This window comes from Entelurus aequoreus, linkage group LG22 (assembly GCF_033978785.1).
Source record: "Entelurus aequoreus isolate RoL-2023_Sb linkage group LG22, RoL_Eaeq_v1.1, whole genome shotgun sequence".
NCBI classification, from domain to species: domain Eukaryota; kingdom Metazoa; phylum Chordata; class Actinopteri; order Syngnathiformes; family Syngnathidae; genus Entelurus; species Entelurus aequoreus.
In genome coordinates this window covers 28,167,755-28,187,764 of record NC_084752.1, presented here as the reverse complement: position 1 = coordinate 28,187,764, position 20,010 = coordinate 28,167,755, and the positions used below count along the sequence as shown (strand labels likewise).

The following is a 20,010-nucleotide window of genomic DNA, read 5'->3' as shown; positions in this document are numbered from 1 at the left end:
TTTTCACTCTACAGAGGAACTCGACGGCAAGAACCAGGAACAAACAGGTGCAGGCAAATAATTTACATAGCCAGCAGTGATTGCAACCAGACCTCTTCTGTTGCCATGACAACGAAGGCAAGAGAGAGAAAGAGACCGAGGGCTAGACTGGGAAGAAGGAAAATACAGGAATGTACAAAAAGTACCAACCCTGAACAGAATGATCGTATATTGTTTCCACACTTCTCCCCAATTTCCCTCCAAATGTAATATATTTATCCAATTTTGCACAGTCATGCATCCCCGGTTTCTATTAGAATTGTTTATCTGCCCTAAAGAAATAAATGATGTGAATAAAACACACATCCTTCAAAATCTACTGAGCTGCTCCAATCCAGGGAAAGCCGCTCGAGGAGCTGCTTATATTACGGGCTGGATGTCTGAGACAGCAACTAGCACAGCACATCTCCAATTTAAACCAGCCTCTCTTTCTCCGCCAACGTCCCTTCTCCTTCATTCTCCCGTCACTCTGTTTCTGGTCAAACTCAAATCCTCAGTCTGTGCATTCATTTGTAACACGCTTCACTTTAGGATGAGTCAGTCCTTGACAACACAAAGCGAACTTGCTCTTTATGTACAAGTCTACAAGGAGACACTCCAGAAGGGACATTGAGTGTTGGAAAAGAAGAGTCTACTCTCAGATTGACGGTGGCTAAGAAAGTTTGATTGTGACTGACAGGGTCTAATAGACACTATTGATAGCTTAAGAGCCAAGTGATAGAAGATAGTGGTCCGGGGAGACATGGAGTAGTGGAAGGGAGGGATCTATCCACCCATCCATTTTCTACCGCTTGTCCCTTTCGGGGTTGCAGGGGGTGCTGGAGCCTGTCTCAGCTGCATCCGGGCGGAGGGCGGGGTACACCCTGGACAAGACGCCACCTCATCACAGGGCCAACACAGATAGACAATATTCACACCCACATTTACACACTAGGGTCAATTTAGTGTTGCCAATCAACCTATCCCCAGTGGGAGGAAGCCGACCCACGTAGTCATGGGGAGAACATGCAAACTCCACACAGAAAGAGATCGAACCCAGGATCGAACCCAGGTCCTTCATATTGTGAGGAACATGCACTAACCCCTGTACCTAATTCAACACAATGAAAAGTCATATATCAGTGACAGCTTTTTGGTGTGAGGATGTTGCAGATGTGACTTAAAGGCCTACTGAAACCCACTACTACAGACCACGCAGTCTGATAGTTTATATATCAATGATGAAAGCTTAACATTGCAATACATGCCAATACGGCCGGGTTAACTTATAAAGTGCAATTTTAAATTTCCCGGGAAATATCCGGCTGAAAACGTCTCGGTATGATGACGTTTGCGCGTGACGTCACGGATTGTAGCAGACATTTTGGAACAGCACAGTGGCCAGCTTAAGTCGTCTGTTTTCATCGCAAAATTCCACAGTATTCTGGACATCTGTGTTTGTTCATTAAACAAATTGCAAAAGATTCACCATGGAGACAGCAAAGAAGAAAGCTGTAGGTGGGATCTGTGTATTAGCGGCTGGCTACAGCAACACAACCAGGAGGACTTTGAGTTGGCTAGCAGACGCGCTATCCGACGCTAGCCGAGGATCGTGGTGAAGTCCTCCGTCGCGCCGTCGATCGCTGGAACGCAGGTGAGCACGGGTGGTGATGAGCAGATGAGGGCTGGCGTAGGTGGAGAGCTAATGTTTTTAGCACAGCTCTGTCGAGGTCCCGTAGCTAAGTTAGCTTCAAAGGCGTCGTTAGCAACAGCATTGCTAGGCTTCACCAGGCGGGACAGCATTAACCGTGTGGTTACAGGTCCAGGGTTTAGTTCAGTGTCTCCTGAAAGTAAAAGTAATAGTAGTATTGTTGATCTTCGGTCTATCCTTCCAGTCAGGGGCATGTTTCTTCTGTTTCTATCTGCAGTTAAGCACGATTTCATCACGTTAGCTCCGAAGCTAAAGTGCTTCACCGATGTATTGTCGTGGAGATAAAAGTCACTGTGTATGTCCATTTTGCGTTCTCGACTCTCATTTTCAAGAGGATATAGTATCCGAGGTGGTTTAAAATACAAATCCGTGATCCACAATAGAAAAAGGAGAAAGTGTGGAATCCGATGATCCCTTGTACCTAAGTTACGGTCAGAGCGAAAAAAGATACATCCTGTCGTCCTGCACTGCACTCTAATCCTTCACTCTCCTCATCCACAAATCTTTCATCCTCGCTCAAATTAATGAGGTAATCGTCGCTTTCTCGGTCCGAATCGCTCTCGCTGCTGGTGGGAATGATTGTAAACAATGTGCAGATGTGAGGCGCTCCACATCCTGTGACGTCACGCTACTTCCGGTACAGGCAAGGCTTTTTTATCAGCGACCAAAAGTTGCAAAGTTTATCGTCGATGTTCTCTACTAAATCCTTTCAGCAAAAATATGGCAATATCGCGAAATTATCAAGTATGACACATAGAATGGACCTGCTATCCCCGTTTAAATAAGAAAATGTAATTTTAGTAGGCCTTTAATTCATTCAGTTTACCATATCGGTGTTATAGTTTATTGTAAAGGTATTTTAGCACTAAATATTGACATGTACCAAGTAAATTCATGCTACGAAATTGGTACAAATAAAAAAAATGCTTGTTATAGTTAGTTTAGTTTAGTATTTTTTATTGTGGCTCCGTGGAGCTTTTTCAAAAATTAACGGAAATGGAAAAAAAAATTGGTTGAAAAATATATTTTTGTTGTAATATGGTTTCTGTAGGAGGACAAACACGACACAAACCTTCCTAATTGTTAGAAAGCCCACTGTTTAATATGTTTGTGTTCATGCTTCACTGATGAAAGTATTTGGCGAGCGCCGTTTTGTCCTACTAATTTCAGCGGCCCTTGAACTCACCGTTGTGTGGACTGTGACTCAACAGTTTGTTTACATGTACACTGCCACAGAAAGGCGTGTTTTTTGCCACTCCTTCTTTGTCTCATTTTGTCCACCAAACGTTTTATGCTGTGCGTGAATGCATAAAGGTGAGCTTTGTTGATGCTATCGACTTGTTGGCGTGCTAATCAGGCGTATTTGGTCAGTGCATGACTGCAAGCTAATCGATGCTAACACACTATTTAGGCTAGCTGTGTGTACATATTGCGTCATTATGCCTCGATTGTAGGTATATTTAATTTCCTTTACTTATGTCCTCTGTGTATTTAGTTTATTTTTCTATGTTTCATGACACATTATCTTTTTGTAATATTGGCTATATTTCTGATGTTGTATGTGTGCCATGTTGTTCCAGACCACAGCAAACGTTACCCAGCTTGCAAAGATTGTAATAAATCCATTAGAAGAAAACAGCCTGTCGTTTGCTTTAACTTGGACACACACATCTATACCGGAATGGGGAGGAGGGCGGGTCCCTTCCTCCGCTCTGGATAGTGTAGTGTAAAATATTAAATAAAATCTTGTGCTGTTATAACTTTACAATGTGCAAATAATTTATAGGTGGATAGGTGTCATGTCTTTGTGATCATGTTTTGTTTGGTTATGTTCTGTTTGGTTTTTGGACTCTTTGTGCACTCTTGTTTGTTTTGTTACCATGCCGACCCATTAGTTTTCACCTGTTTCACGTTTTGGACTCACGCACCTGTCACTGATTAGGTCACTAGTATTTAAGCTTGTAGTTGCCAGGCAGGCATTATTACCTCTGTTACCCATGCTACCCATGAGACTCTTGTGTATCATTGTTCATGCTCCGCTCATGCCACAGTAAGTGTTTTTGTTTCATGTCCATAGTTTCTGCCCAAGTGCTAGTTTTGTTTTCTTAGTCAAGTTTGTGTATCCGCCTTGTGCGCGCTTTTTGTTTACACCTTTTGTTAGTGTTAAATTAAATGATGTCTTTACCCTCACGCCATGTCCAGTCTGGTTCGCTTGCACCACGGGAAAACATTCTTCGCCGCGAAAGCCTCGCAGTAAGTTGCGTCATCATAGTCCAAGTCTTGACAATAGGTGGCTTACAATATTGTCAGTATTTACCCAGTATATACCTGTTTTGTTTGCGTAAAATCGTCACCAATTGTCAACAACATAACTTTTCAGTCACTTGTAAAACGGTAGTGAGATGGACGGTAAGCATTTACTCAAAGTTAACATGAGTGGAATTACTCACAGTAGACCTAAAAGTGAAGCAGCAAAGAATAAGAAAAAAAGAGAACAAGGAAAAGCCAAATTACAAAAATGAATCTGACGTGGTTGTTGGCAGCGATTCAGGCCCGCGAAATGCGCCAATACTGCCAGCATCAGGGAGCCACATTTCCATGTACCATTTCAATTCTAAAAATTGTAGTACTACACTATAACAGGGTTTCCTTGGGGCATTAAAAGTCATTCAATGTTTTTTGCATAAATTAAGGCCGCAAATGGCATTAAAAAGCATTAAATTAAATGTTCAGAGGTATTAAAACATTGTCATACAATTGTAGGACTGGGCTCAATTTTTGTTTAATCCGACCACATAACTTTCCCCCTGAAGGTCTTATCTTCGTCTCTCTGATGTCAGATGAAACAAAAATTGAGCTGTTTGGCCACAATACCCAGCAATATGTTTGGAGGAGAAAAGGTGAGGCCTTTAATCCCAGGAACACCATGCCTACCGTCAAGCATGGTGGTGGTAGTATTATGCTCTGGGCCTGTTTTGCTGCCAATGGAATTGGTGCTTTAAATGGGACAATGAAAAAGGAGGATTACCTCCAAATTCTTTAGGACATCCTAAAATCATCAGCCCGGAGGTTGGGTCTTGGGCGCAGTTGGGTGTTCCAACAGGACAATGACCCCAAACACACGTCAAAAGGGGTAAAGGAATGGCTAAATCAGGCTAGAATTAAGGTTTTAGAATGGCCTTCCCAGAGTCCTGACTTAAACGTGTGGACAATGCTGAAGAAACAAGTCCATGTCAGAAAACCAACAAATTTAGCTGAACTGCACCAATTTTGTCAAGAGGAGTGGTCAAAAATTCAACCAGAAGCTTGTGGATGGCTACCAAAAGCACCTTATTGCAGTGAAACTTGCCAAGGGACATGCAACCAAATATTAACATTGCTGTATGTATACTTTTGACCCAGCAGATTTGCTCACATTTTCAGTAGACCCATAATAAATTCATAAAAGAACCAAACTTCATGAATGTTTTTTGTGACAAACAAGTATGTGCTCCAATCACTCTATCACAAATAAATAAAAGTTGTAGAAGTTATTGGAAACTCAAGACAGCCATGACATTATGTTCTTTACAAGCGTATGTAAACGTTTGACCACGACTGTATTTCTTGTAAAGTGTATAACAATGAGTATGGAAGCTGGGCCAATAATAAGCCAAAAACTAACCACTTTCATGTGGTATTGGACAGAAAGGAGGACTTTTTTTTCTCCTCCATTTGGAAATGCGGACGTTATCAGCACTACTGTCTGATTCCAATCAATGCAAGTGATCTGAATCAGGTAAAACAACAACTTATATTCTTGTCTTCATTAAAGAAAGGAATCTATATGTGTTAAACATGCTTGTATTATCTCTAAACACCTTTAACTTGTTAACAAAAATGTCTCTTTCATAAAGAAAACTAAATAAATGATATATATATGAATGAGGTAGATCCCCTCGACTTGGTCAATTGAAAAGTAGCTCGCCTGCAGAAAAAGTGTGTGCACCCCTGCTGTAGACCTTAACTGTGACACCATGTCATGTTAATGAGGAAACTGAGCTCGTTTCAGACACAACTACTTTAATTCAGCCGTCTCCACTTCAACACACACCAGCAGCTTACTTGGCTAACATTAGCAGGTGTGGTGATGCCCTTTACGTGACCTACGGTGGCCTAGGATGGACAAACAGGACAACTCTCACAAGACCACAACTCTTATTCTCTGACATTCTCATAGTAAAGGAATAAGAGTTCCATCATCTGCCTGTCACTTTATACATAACTTGATATCTACGGTACTCATTTTAAACAACCGAGAAGATGTCAAATACAATCTATTCAAAGTATCTAATTGACTCAGCTTTGTAATGCATGTAACGGATTCAAATGTCTCCTATGATGTGTCGTTTTTTTTAAATGTTTAAATCAGCCATCCATTTCCAAACACATGCAGCAATCCTAGTTTGATGTTCATTTATTATTCCATATATCAATCAATCAATCAATCAATCAACCTAACCAACCTAATATAACCTTTTAACACATTTTTAAAAATGGTACTCTAATTAAAAATGTATCCTCCAGTTTTTTGCTGTTATAAGGCATGTTTTCAGAGGACATGCATTTTTACAGCATGTTCTAAAGAGATGTATTACCATTCTGGATATAATATATTTAGTGGGCATTGTGGGCGGAATAGATGTGCACCCATTGACTCTATTGTTAAAATTGGGATAATTAGGATTTTGTCAAGGTTTATTTTTGACTTGGAATCCATAAAAAAGAAAAACATGTGTTCTTGTCTTACTCTAAAACAGGGGTGTCAAACTCATTTTAGATCGGGGGCCACATGGAGAAAAACCTACTCCCAAGTGGGCCGGACTGGTAAAATTGCGGCACGATAACTTAAAAATAAAGAGAACTTGAGATTAGGGATGTCCAATAATGGCTTTTTGCCGATATCCAATATTCCGATATTGTCCAACTCTTAATTACCGATATCAACCGATACCGATATATACAGTCGTGGAATCAACACATTATGATGCCTAATTTGGACAACCAGGTATGGTGAAGATAAGGTCCTTTTTTTTAAAAATAAAAAATAAAATAAGATAAATAAATTTAAAAAAATTTCTTGAATAAAAAAGAAAGTAAAACAATATAAAAACAGTTACATAGAAACTAGTAATTAATGAAAGTGAGTAAAATTAACTGTTAAAGGTTAGTACTATTAGTGGACCAGCAGCACGCACAATCATGTGTGCTTACGGACTGTATCCCTTGCAGACTGTATTGATATATATATTGATATATAATGTAGGAACCAGAATATTAATAACAGAAAGAAACAACCCTTTTGTGTGAATGAGTGTAAATGGGGGAGGGAGTTTTTTTGGGTTGGTGCACTAATTGTAAGTGTATCTTGTGTTTTTTATGTTGACAATAAAAAATAAAAAACACGATACCGATAATAATAAAAAACGATACCGATAATTTCCGATATTACATTTTAAAGCATTTATCGGCCGATAATCAGCCTGCCGATATTATTTTAAAACAAATAATATCTGCAGATATTATTTTAAACAAAAAAAACTATCTCTACTTGAGATAGTTTTTTTTGTTTAAAAATTAATGTTTTTTTACACGTACATGTTGCGGTCAATAGTATTCTATCTTTATTTGTCGTTATTTATACTTTCTGAATAAATGATGTGATAATGTTCATCAGTCAACTCATTGGTGTTCATTTTCAATCTATCAAGATGAAAAAATAATATTAAAATCAAATTAAAGGATGTTATTTATGAAGTTGGTGCACTAACGTCATGTGGTTTATTTTTCTTTACATATGTAGCATCATCTACAAAGATACAAAGAATTGCTATTGCGACATCTAGTGGACACATTTAGAACAGCGGTTTCTTTCATTCCAAAATTTCGGCTCATTTTTATGCTTAACAAACTCATACGTTTGACACCCCTGCACTAAATGATGGGCAAAAAAAATAAAGAATCCTAAATATTGTGACTTGCGGATGCTGTGGCGAAAGCGAGAAAGTAAATACATTGAAAAAAATATACAAAGACAGAACAATAAGATCATATGGACAGCCGTAAGTGTCCACATGTTGCTTTATACTTATTATTTTACTTATTCTTTGTCTGGTTTTGTATTTGTTTTGTATCATCCCGTGAGGTGTATTTTGTTCGGTTTGTACTTCATGAAGTTTTGCACTTGTTTTTTTGTTTTTTTTTGTGTTTGTTTTCACTATATTTGGATGTATTTGTTTGGTTTGTATGCTTGTGAATATGGGCTATCCATTAAGTAAGACTACTTATTATGTTGAAGGGGGCAGGAAATATAAGATTTTATTCATCCTGTTCCTTCATCCTGTGTGTAAATATGTGTTTAGTTGTTAAAGTTTAATTGTCCATTGATCAAAAATGCACATCAATCAAGGAGATAAATAAAAAATGAAATGAATGAATGTCAGGAAAATGCAAATTTCTGGCTATTTTTTCAAAACCTGGTTAAAGCTTGTCTATGGTAAACCCAGAGAGGCATGTGAATATTGTAAAATGATGTCAGGATGAGTTTTACGGTTTGGGTTTAGGGGGCTACGTCCTGGGGCCCGACCCCGGCCCAACTCTGGCTTGTTCCGCCACTGGTGCATATATAGCTTTTTTTTTTAGTATGCCTTTGGATTCGGCTTTAGAATATGTTCTATGCTTGAGAGAACAACTTACTCATAGTTCATATTCTTCATGGTTCATTCAAGCTAAACCTTCATGCTCAAATGATTCTGTTGGGGGTTTTAACATGGAATCGTCTTCATATTGTATTACGTACGCCTCTGCGCCGAATCCCTGACTCAAAGCCCCGTTTTTCCTTCCAATTTCTTAGGCTCAGAAATGGTGGAGGTCCAGTGTCAGAGGTTTGAGGTGAAGAGCGCGGATGGGGATAGACTCCTTTTCTCCGCGGATGAAGAGGAGATCAGCATCGGCACAGAAAGACTCAGAGTGACAGGTGCGCTATTCTTTCTGCTTCCGTCTTGCCGAGATTTCAGCATCCTTGTCGTTGTTCTGATTCCCAGCAGCACACAGCTAATCACATGTTCTCTAGTCCAGTCCAGGTGAACTATTCAAATACAAATCAAACTGGCATACACATCTTATCCAGATAACAGGGGAAATATAGAATAATTAAAGCGAAAGGTCTTGCACGGAACATAAAATACTAACATAAAATATATATAATAATATAAATTTGCACTCAAAATGATTCAACCCTCATTTTTAAAATGCATTCACAGTGATATTTCAGTTTTTGGTCCAAAAGGTCAAACAAAGACAAAATTTTACGAAAACATAAATACAGTTATCTGTTCCAAACACATATAACGTGAATATTAACACAAACATATATTTTATAGCGAACACTTATACAGTAGTTCGCATGCAGAAAATATTTTGAAAAACACATACATAACAAACGAAATGGAAACAATAAGGTAACACTTTAGTATGGGGAACATATTCAACATTAATTAGTTGCTTATTAACATGTAAATTATAAATGGGTTATACTTGCACACATTCACACACTGATGGCGGGAGCTGCCATGCAAGGCCCTAACCACGTCCCATCAGGAGCAAGGGTGAAGTGTCTTGCTCAAGGACACAACGGACGTGACGAGGTTGGTAGAAGGTGGGGATTGAACCAGGAACCCTCAAGTTGCTGGCACGGCCACTCTCCCAACAGCGCCACGCCTCCCCCAAATTAGTAACATATTGGCTCTTAATTAGTCATTATTAAGTACTTATTAATGCCTTATTCTGCATGGCCTTATTATACAACCAGTAAGCCATTAACTAAGAGTCTTCCCTCAATAATCTCAGAATTATTGCTTATTAGTAACCCTAACCTTAACCCTAACCCTTATATGTTCCCCTATTGTCCAAATAACTCTAAATTAAGTCTTTGTTACTTTAATAAGCAACTAATTAATGGTGAGTATGTTCCCCATACTAAAGTGTTACCAAAAATAACATTCAACGTCACTTTTACTTTGATTGAAGACTCTTGTTGGGTTTAAACAGAGAAAGAGAGGAAAGAGCCCCACGGACTCACCTTCGTACTTTGCCACAAGTTATTTTATCGAATTCAAGTTTGTCTCACCTCTTTATCAAAGTGTTCGGGTCCGTGTACCTTCCTTTCATTCTATTTCCAATTCTTATACGCAAATCAAAAAACTGAATAATGTCCATTTTTCGATTTTTATTATATATGGCAGATTTTAAAACAAACAAAAAAGGGGTTGATTGTCATTAAAATGTTGCCATAAAATTGGATTTTGTGCTGTTTTCCTTTTATCGAGTTTTATTTTTCCAGATAAACACAAAAATCGAAAAAATGTTCATCCAAAATGCAAAAATGCGTGGTTATCTGTGTGATGACAAATTGAACCAGAAGCAGGGTCTGTGTACCTTCCGTTCATTTTATTTCAATTCTGAAACGCAACTCAAAAAACAAAGTTAGGGCCGTTTTTCAATTTTTATTATATATGGCAGATTTTAAAACAACCAAAAAAAGTGTTGATTTCCATTAAAATATTGCCATAAAATTGGATTTTGTGTTGTTTTCCTTTTGATGGATTTACATTTTTCCAGATAAACGCAAAAAATTGTCCAAAAATGCGAGGTTATCTGTGTGATGACAAATTGAACCGGAAGCAGTATTTTAGCCTTTCCTTTGCGTTTAGCATGGTTTTAGCATAACGGTAACATCTTTGTTTAGCAGGCGTCCTATATATAAAAAAGTGTCATTAAATCCAACTTTTGTTTCAGAAATAAAAATAGAAAAAATGGTCCGAAAGTTGTTTTTTAGGACTCCTGCTGAGCAAAGATGTTACCGTTGTGCTAAAAACATGCTAAAAGCAAAGGAAAGGCTAAAATACTGCTTCCAGTTCAATTTGTCATCACACAGATAACCAAGCATTTTTGCACATTTTTTGCGATTTTTGTGTTTAACTGGAAAAATAAAACTTGATAAAAGGAATACAGCACAAAATCCAATTTTATGGCAATATTTTAATGAAAATCAACCCCTTTTTATTGTTTTAAAATCTGCCATTTATAATTAAAATCGAAAAACGGCCCTGATTTAATTTTTTGATTTGCGTTTCAGAATTGGAAAAATAATTAATATTTTAGCTTTTCCTTTGCATTTAGCTTGTTTTTAGCATAACACTAACATCTTTGTTCAGCAGGAGTCCTAATGTCGTTTAAAAAAAAGTGTCATTAAATAATTGTCAAACTTTTGTTTCAGAAAAGAAAATAGAAAAATTGGTCCGAAATTTTTTTTTTTTACAACATTTTACAGTAAATGGAAAAACAGTACCAGTGTTTGTTTTTTTTTTGTTTTTTTTGGGGGGGGGGGGTTACGCAAAAAGTCGGCAGCTTATTTGCCAGAATTGTTGTATTAAATTTACAGTGGTTTTTACAACATTATATTGTTAATGGAAAAACAGTACAAGTTTTTTTTTTTATTCCGGCAACTTAGCTGCCAGTTTTTCTACCGTAAAAACGTTTACAGTAATACACCATTAAAAACAAAAACCGTAGATTTTACAGTCAAAAGCTGGCAGCTCAGTCAACAAAATTTTAATGCAAAAAACAGCGGTAGTTTTTTTCAATTCACAGTAATATGCTGTAAAGAACAACGTAAAATGTATTGTCATTTTTATTAAGTTGATGGGTAGTTTGCTTTAAAGATTAGTATTTTTATTTAGACAAAAACATGTTTGGAAAGTATGATCAAATACTGTAATATGTGTTGCAATATTGGATACTATTAAAGTTTAAAAGGTATGCATACATTTTTTCTTTTAAAATGAAAAAAAATCGATTGTATTTAGTGAGAAAATATTAAGTACTTTATTGACACATATCATTTCCAGGTGTTTTTCGGGCCAGATAAAATAGTGTCGCGGGCCAGATCTGGCCCCCGGGGCCTGAGTTTGACACCTGTGGACTAGATTCAGCCTAATGACTCCATTGCAGTCCAACAAGAACATACAAATATGCTCAACTTGAAAATCGTCCTGTAAATTGTTGTGAAAACACACTAAAAGCAAACACCAATTTGGATAGATGAACCTAACCTAAAACCTAAAAACACAGAAACACAGGAATTCTATCCATACTCAATTCCTTTTAATGGTATATGGTAAATGGGTTATACTTGTATAGCGCTTTTCTACCTTTTTTAAGGAACTCCAAAGCAGTTTGACACTATTTCCACATTCACACACACATTCACAAACTGATGGCGGGAGCTGCCATGCAAGGCGCTAACCAGGACCCATCAGGAGCAAGGGTGAAGTGTCTTTCTCAAGGACACAACGGACGTGACTCGGATGGTAGAAGGTGGGGATTGAACCAGTAACCCTCAGATTGCTGGCACGGCCACTCTCGCAACTTCGCCACGCCGTCCCCGATATAAAATATATTATAAAAAAAACATTTGAACGGATTTATCTTTTAATTTAAACATGTGTCGTCATGCTTCACAGGTTCTGAAGGGGTGGTGTTTAGCCATTCGGTACAGACGTCACATGTGAGGGCAGAACCTTCCCAGGATCTAAAGTAAGTACTCAGTTGTATAAAAGCCAAAAGCAGTATACATGACACAGTGGGCACTCACATTAGATTGTATGAATCACGTTTTCTACCTCACGCAGCCTATGAGAACATCTCCATGTTCATTCAATAATAATCCACCGAGTATATAATTTACTCATTAGGCAGGATACATAAATACCAGCAGTGGTCTGTTAGTCATTAAACTGACTCATCATAATGCTCCGTTTTTGCCGTCTATACCAGTGTTTTTCAAGCACTGTGCCGAGATATTCTCTGGTGTGCTGTGGGAGATTATGTAATTTCACCTAATTGGGTTAAAATTATTTTTTGCAAACCAGTAGTTATAATCCGCAAATGTGCCGTTGTTGAGTGTCGGTGTTGTCTAGAGCTCGGCAGAGTAACCGTGTAATACTCTTCCATATCAGTAGGCGGGAACATGGTCTGTCGTGATCACAATATGCAGACGACAGCGGGAGGCAGTGTGCAGGTAAAAAGATATCTAATGCTTAAACCAAAAATAAACAAAAGGCAAGTGCTGCTAAGAAAAGGCATTGCAGCTTAGGGATGACTATGCTAAACAAGGCTAAAGCTGAACTGGCTGCTAAAAGTACACAAAAACAGAATGCTGGACGACAGCAAAGACTTACAGCGTGTGGAGTAGCAGACGGCGTCCACAAAGTACATCCGTACATGACATGAAAATCAACAACAAAATAGGAGTGCAGGACAAGAACTAAAACACTACACACAGGAAAACACCAAAAAACTCCTAATAAGTCACAGCGTGATGTGACAGGGCGTGACGGTACACCTACTTTGAGACAAGAGCTATAGTGATGCTGATGCATGCTTGTTTATGGTTTGAATTCATATCCAACAATTGCGAGAACAACTTTTTATTGTCAATATCGGCTGCTGTGTTTCATTTTTTTATGTTGTCTGCTGGTGGTGTGCTTCGGGATTTTTTCTATGAATAAAGTGTGCCTTGCCTCAGAAAAGGTTGAAAAACACATGAAAGTGCTTCCTCCTATTTCAAATGACAAATATCTCACTTTTTACCAGTTTGTTTGGCAACAATGTCAGCTTAACTCTGGCCGGGCTTACTAGCCGTGCCATCAAAAGAGCCAATAGAGGGTGTGGACCTTTTTCAAATACTTGGTGTTATTACTCGGGCTGTCATTCTAAAAGTAATGGTGTTAATGGAATTTCGAAGTAATTTCTTTTTTTGGTCAATATGGCAGTGCGTATGTACCGTATGTAGCGGCTGAACGCTCACTAATGTGCACTTTTTGAATGTTTTCTCGTGTTTTCTGCACATGTTTCTAATAAGTAAGTGTACACATTAAAACATGACATTTTTTCACAGGCGAGTGTGAGTAAATTCACATATTTAACAAAAGTCAATGTCTGTAACACAGCATACATTAGCATACCGCAGAGGTCATTGGAAAGCGGGCTCACATTACACCAGTTTTAAAATCTCTACATTGGCTCCCCGTGTGTTTCAGGATACATTTTAAGGTTCTTCTTATGGTTTATAAATGTTTTTATGGTATAGGGCCTTCTTATCTTTCAGAATTGCTTTTGCCCTACGAACCTTCCCGGCACTCATCTCTTAATTATTCCAAAAGTGTGGACACAAAGTAACGGGATGGCATCATTCCACCATTATGGCCCCCGTCTATGGAACAGCTTGCTGGAGGACCTCAGGGCTGCAGAGAATGTTCATGTTTTTAAGAGCAGGCTTAAGACCCACCTTTTTGATTTTACTTTTACCTTATATTGATTATGTATTTACTGTGTATATATATATATATATATATATATATGTATATATATATACATATATGTTTATATATATACATATATATACAGTAAATAAATAATCAATAAGTAGAACTAAATATAATCTTAATAGAATAGAAAGTAGAATAGAAAGTACTTTATTGATCCCTGGGGGAAATTCAGCACTTGCATAACTAATAAGATAAAAAGTAAAATGAAAATTACTATATATATATATATATATATATATATATATATATATATATATATATATATATATATATACAGTAAATAAATAATCAATAAGTAGAACTAAATATAATCTTTTTATTTTTTATTTTTTATTTTTATGAATTTATTAATCAATCAACAAAACAATACACAACAATACCACAACAATGCAATACAATTCCAAAACCAAACCCGTCCCAGCAACACTAAGAACAACAATAAACAGAGCAATTGAGAGCAATTGAGAACACACACACATGACACGGAACAATCCAAATGTAGTGAGACAAAAATGAACATTATCGACAACAGCATCAATATTAATAACAATTTCAAAATAGCAGTGATTAAAAATCCCTCTGACATTATCATTAAAAACATTAATTAAAAATAATATAATCTTAACGGCGATAATCTTAATAGAATAGAAAGTAGAATAGAAAGTATTTTATTGATCCCTGGGGGGAATTCAGCACTTGCATACCATACCATACCATACCAACTTTATTTATAAAGCCCTTTAAAAACAACCACAGTTGAAAAACAAAGGGCTGTACACCACAAAGAAATAAAGGCAAAGGACAGACTAAAAAATAAAATTTAAAACAGAAGTAAAATACACATTAAAAAAGCAAATACAAAATTACCCTAAGAACAATTTTGTTAGATAAAAAGCAGTTAAAAAAGTTAAAAGTTAAAAACAGTTTAAAGTCTCATGCTGGGTTAAAAGCCAGTGAATAAAAATGGGTTTTAAGAAGGGTCTTAAAAATAGCCAAAGAAGGGGCCTGTCTCACATGAAGTGGAAGATCATTCCAGAGTTTTGGGCCCGCAACAGAGAAGGCTCTGTCCCCCCTGAGCTTACGCTTGGATTTGGGTACCTCCAGGATCAGCTGATCAGCTGACCTGAGGGACCGGGTGGGGGCATAGAGGTGGAGCAGCTCAGAGAGGTAAGGTGGGGCAAGACCATGTAAGGATTTAAAAACAAGTAAGATAATTTTAAAATGGACTCTAAAAGACACAGGCAGCCAGTGGAGGGAGGCTAAAACAGGAGTAATGTGCTCTCTTTTTCTTGTGTTTGTTAAAAGTCGGGCAGCTGCATTTTGGACCAGCTGCAGACGTGAGAGGGAGGACTGACTAATTCCAAAATATAAAGCGTTACAGTAATCCAGCCGAGATGTAATAAAGGCATGGATTACTGTCTCAAACTGTTGCCTAGAAAGCAGGTTTTTAACCTTAGCCAGCTGACGTAAATAAAAAAAGCTGGCTTTCACCACTGTGCCAATCTGACGGTCCAATTTAAAATCACTGTCAATACGAAAACCCAGGTTGGTGATCATGGGCTTAACGTACAAAGCCAAGGGGCCAAAGTCAACAGGGGGAAGCTCACAGGTACCACTAGGTCCAAACACTATTACTTCTGTCTTCTTTTCATTGAAGTTTAAGAAGTTTAGGGCCATCCAGGCCTTGATGTCATCAAGACAAGCAAGTAATGGCTGTATTGAAGAGGCATGATTTTTCTTTAACGGAAAATAAATTTGTGTGTCATCAGCGTAACAATGAAAACAAATACCATGCTTTCTTAGGATTGAGCCCAGGGGAAGTAAATAAATAGAAAAGAGCAGTGGTCCTAAAACTGAGCCCTGTGGGACCCCACATGTTAAGGGAGCAACAGAAGATTCAGAACCAGCAACATTTACAGAGAAGGTCCTGTTAGTCAAATATGACTTCAGCCAACTCAGGGCAGTACCACAGATGCCCACTTGATGTTGTAGGCGGCTAATTAAAATATTATGGTCCACCGTATCAAATGCTGCTGTTAGATCGAGTAAAACTAAAATCACATGATCACCTAAGTCTGTTGCTCGAAAGATGTCATTAAAAACCCTTACTAATGCTGACTCGGTACTATGGAGGGGTTTAAACCCAGACTGAAATCAAAAAGGTGGGTCTTAAAAACATGAACGTTCTCTGCAGCCCTGAGGTCCTCCAGCAAGCTGTTCCATAGACGGGGGCCATAATGGTGGAAAGATGCCATCCCGTAACTTTGTGTCCTGACTTTTGGAATAATTAAGAGATGAGTGCTGGGGGGGATTGGGAAGGTTCGTAGGGCAAAAGCAATTCTGAAAGATAAGAAGGCCCTATACCATAAAAATATTTATAAACCATAAGAAGAAACTTAACATTTATCCTGAAACACACGGGGAGCCAATGTAGAGATTTTAAAACTTTTAATTGTATTTTTTTCTGTTAATCTTCATATGTCTTACTTGTATTGTATTCTTTATCCCTACACATTGTTCTTATTATTTTACAAGTTTTATCATTTTTATATTCCAACGTTCCTCAGATGAGCCATCTGCCTCAAGGGTTATCGGCCGTGCTTGTGGGGGCGCTTTTGTGTCAGCGTCCTGGTGGCCATGGTCTGGTGACCTCCTGGTGCAGATGGCTCCTGTGATTGTGTTTACTTACATGTCTCCTCTGTACTCAGCCATGCAATCATTTGTCCATATAGTTGCATATGTGTGTATGTTGTGTTTGTGTTTGGTATCTGTATATGGGTCACTGGGGTATTATTTTTAACTTTGTAAAGCACTTTGCGTTGCATTTCTTTTATGTATGAAAAGTCAAATAAAGTTTGATTGACTGAGTGAATGAGCACAGTCTTCTCCTGCGTTCTGCTTAGCCTCTGAGCTAGTCTCGTTTTCTTCAAGCAGCAGTCTAGTCTTTCCAAACTCGTTGGCTATAGTAGATTTTTGTTCCGTGCAGCAACTCTATTTATTTTTTTGGAATGTGCAAGTTGACGTGTTTCAGCACTGAGATCAAGTAGCACACAGATGACACATATCAGCATCCATAGTTAGTAACAAATTCTTGGTCCCTTTTGCGAGGGTCAATTCAGTAGAGTGATTTGGCCTGAAACCTGACGGAAAAGGGTCCACAAAGATTGTTAGATGCCAAGTGTACATTTAGCTGCTGTGCAAATCTTTTGTTGAGGATTTTAGAGATAAACAATAGGTGCGACACCGGCCGGTAGTTTAGCAGGAGGTTAGAGTAGAGGTTAGGTCTTTTATGCAGAGGATGAATAACCAGCATTATAGCTATTCACAAAATAGAAACAAGATTACATGACACAGATACAGATGGCACCACCAACGACACACTGGGAGTAAAAGAATAATTGATAGCAAAGCAAATGGGTTCTGAGAAAAAAATAGCTCAGTGTTCATTGAAAGAATAAAGTAGACAAGAAGATGGCAATGATTTGACTCTGGCGTGCTAGAAAGAGTGATATTCTTTAGAAAGATTGGGGAAAAAAATATGGAAAAAGGAAGGAAGTGCTATGAATATGTGGCCACGACGGTTGCTAGAAAAGAAATGCAAGCTATCTTTTTCTTAACTATTGAAGATTTTTTTTCCCCATCCAACATTTTAAATCCACGAGTAACTCAATCTGAATTCCAACACCACTGTGTTAAGGCCTCTGCAGGGTGTGCACTTCAGCAATATATATTCCCTCTCTTACCAAAGCTCTCTCTTTTCATTTTCTTTTAGTTGTGTTAACTGCCAATCACAGTGACCAGGGAGCTGGAGGCAGCCAAGATCAGTGTCTGTCGCTTGAAACGTTAAAAGAGTTTACTCGTACTTCAGATGACAACTGTGGCGGAAGCTTGAGACACACACAGCTCTTGAACTGAGTTCCTGCTGGCAACACATTGCCATGCACACAGATTTTCAAATAACACTCTATGCACTGCATTGCCAAAGTGATAAGCACTGCTAATACATATATACAACTATTTATATATACAAATGTATACATACATTTATATGTATGTATACATGTATGTGGGATCTGAGCCGAGGATGTTGTTGTGGCTTGTGTAGCCCTTTGAGACACTCGGGATTTAGGGCTATATAAGTAAACTTTGATTGATTGTAATATACAAATGTATACATAAATATATATTGCATCGTATATATAGACATATATACTGTATATATATATATATATATATATATATATATATATATATATATATATATATATATATATATATATATATATATATATATATATATACGGAAATAAATACATCTATATACATATCTACATATATACATACATATATATATATATATATATATATATATATATATATATATATATACTGAACAAAAATATAAACGCAACTCTTTTGTTTTTCTCCCATTTTTCATGAGTTCAACTCAAAGATTTAAACTTTTACCTTATACAAAAAATACCTATTCCTCTAAAAAGTTGTTCACAAATCTGTCTAAATCTGAGTAAGTGAGCACTTCTTCTTTGCCAAGATAATCCATCTCACCTCCTGGGTGTGGCATATCAGGATGCTGATTAAACAGCATGATTATTGCACAGGTGTGCCTTCGGCTGCCCACAATTAAAAGGCCACTCTGAAATGTGCAGTTTTGCTTTATTGGGGTCTACGGGGGGTCAGAAAAGCTGTTAGTATCAATCAATCAACGTTTATTTATATAGCCCTAAATCACAAGTGTCTCAAAGGGCTGCTCAAAGTATCTGGTGTGACCACCATTTGCCTCACACAGTGCAACACATCAGGTTGTTGAATGTGGCCTGTGGAATGTTGGGCCACTTCTTTTCAATGGCTGTGCCAAGTTGCTGATTATTGGGAGGTACTGGAACATGCTGTCGTATACGCTGATCCACAGCATCCCAAACATCCGGAATGGGTGACATGTCCAGTGAGTATGCTGGCCATGCAAGAACTGGAATGTTTTCAGCTTCCAGGAATTGTGTACAGATCCTTGCAACATGGGGCCGTGCATTGTCACGCTGCAACATGTGGTGATGGTCTCAGGTGAATGGCACAACAATGGTCATGGTATCTCTGTACATTCAAAATGCCATCACTAAAATGCACCTGCGTTCGTTGACCATAACATACGCCTGCCCAAACCATAACCCCAACCCCACCATGAGCCACTCGAATCACAACATTGACATCAGCTAACCGCTCTCCCACACGTCGTCACACACGCTGTGTGCCCTCTGCCCTGAAAATCCGTAAGGAGAACACCTCTCCAACATGCCAGACGGCAACGAATGTAAGCATTTGCCCACTCAAGTCAGTTACGACGACAAACTGCAGTCAGGTCAAGACTCCGATGAGGATGATGACCATGCAGATGAGCTTCCCTGAGACGGTTTCTCATAGTTTGCGCAGAAATGAATTGGTTATGTAAACCAATTGTTGAAGCAGCTGTCCAGGTGGCTGGTCTTAGACAATCATGGAGGTGCACCTGCTGGATGTGGAGGTCCTGGGCTGGTGTGGTTACATGTGGTCTGCGGTTGTGAGGCCGGGTGGATGTACTGCCTAATTCTCTGAAACACCTTTGGAGACGGCGTATGGTAGAGAAATGAACATTCAATTCACGGGCAATAGCTCTGGTTGGCATTCCTGTAGTCGGCATGCCAACTACACAATATCTCAAAACTAGCAGCATCTGTGCCATTGTGCAGTGTGATAAAACTGCACATTTCAGACTGGCCTTTTATCGTGGGCAGTCTAAGGCATACCTGTGCAATAATCATGCTGTTTAATGAACATCTTGATATGCCACACCTGGGAGGT

At 38.2% G+C, this 20,010-nt stretch overlaps 1 protein-coding gene across 1 annotated transcript in view; it reads left to right on the top strand.

The window, feature by feature from the left end:
- LOC133639463 (zeta-sarcoglycan) overlaps positions 1 to 20,010 on the top strand; it is a 945,127-nt gene that overhangs the window by 801,982 nt on the left and 123,135 nt on the right. Inside the window, exons 5-6 of the mRNA XM_062032766.1 lie at positions 8,622 to 8,744; positions 12,292 to 12,364. Of these exons, the coding sequence (XP_061888750.1) occupies positions 8,622 to 8,744; positions 12,292 to 12,364 (196 nt within the window). The remainder of the gene's footprint in view (positions 1 to 8,621; positions 8,745 to 12,291; positions 12,365 to 20,010) is intronic.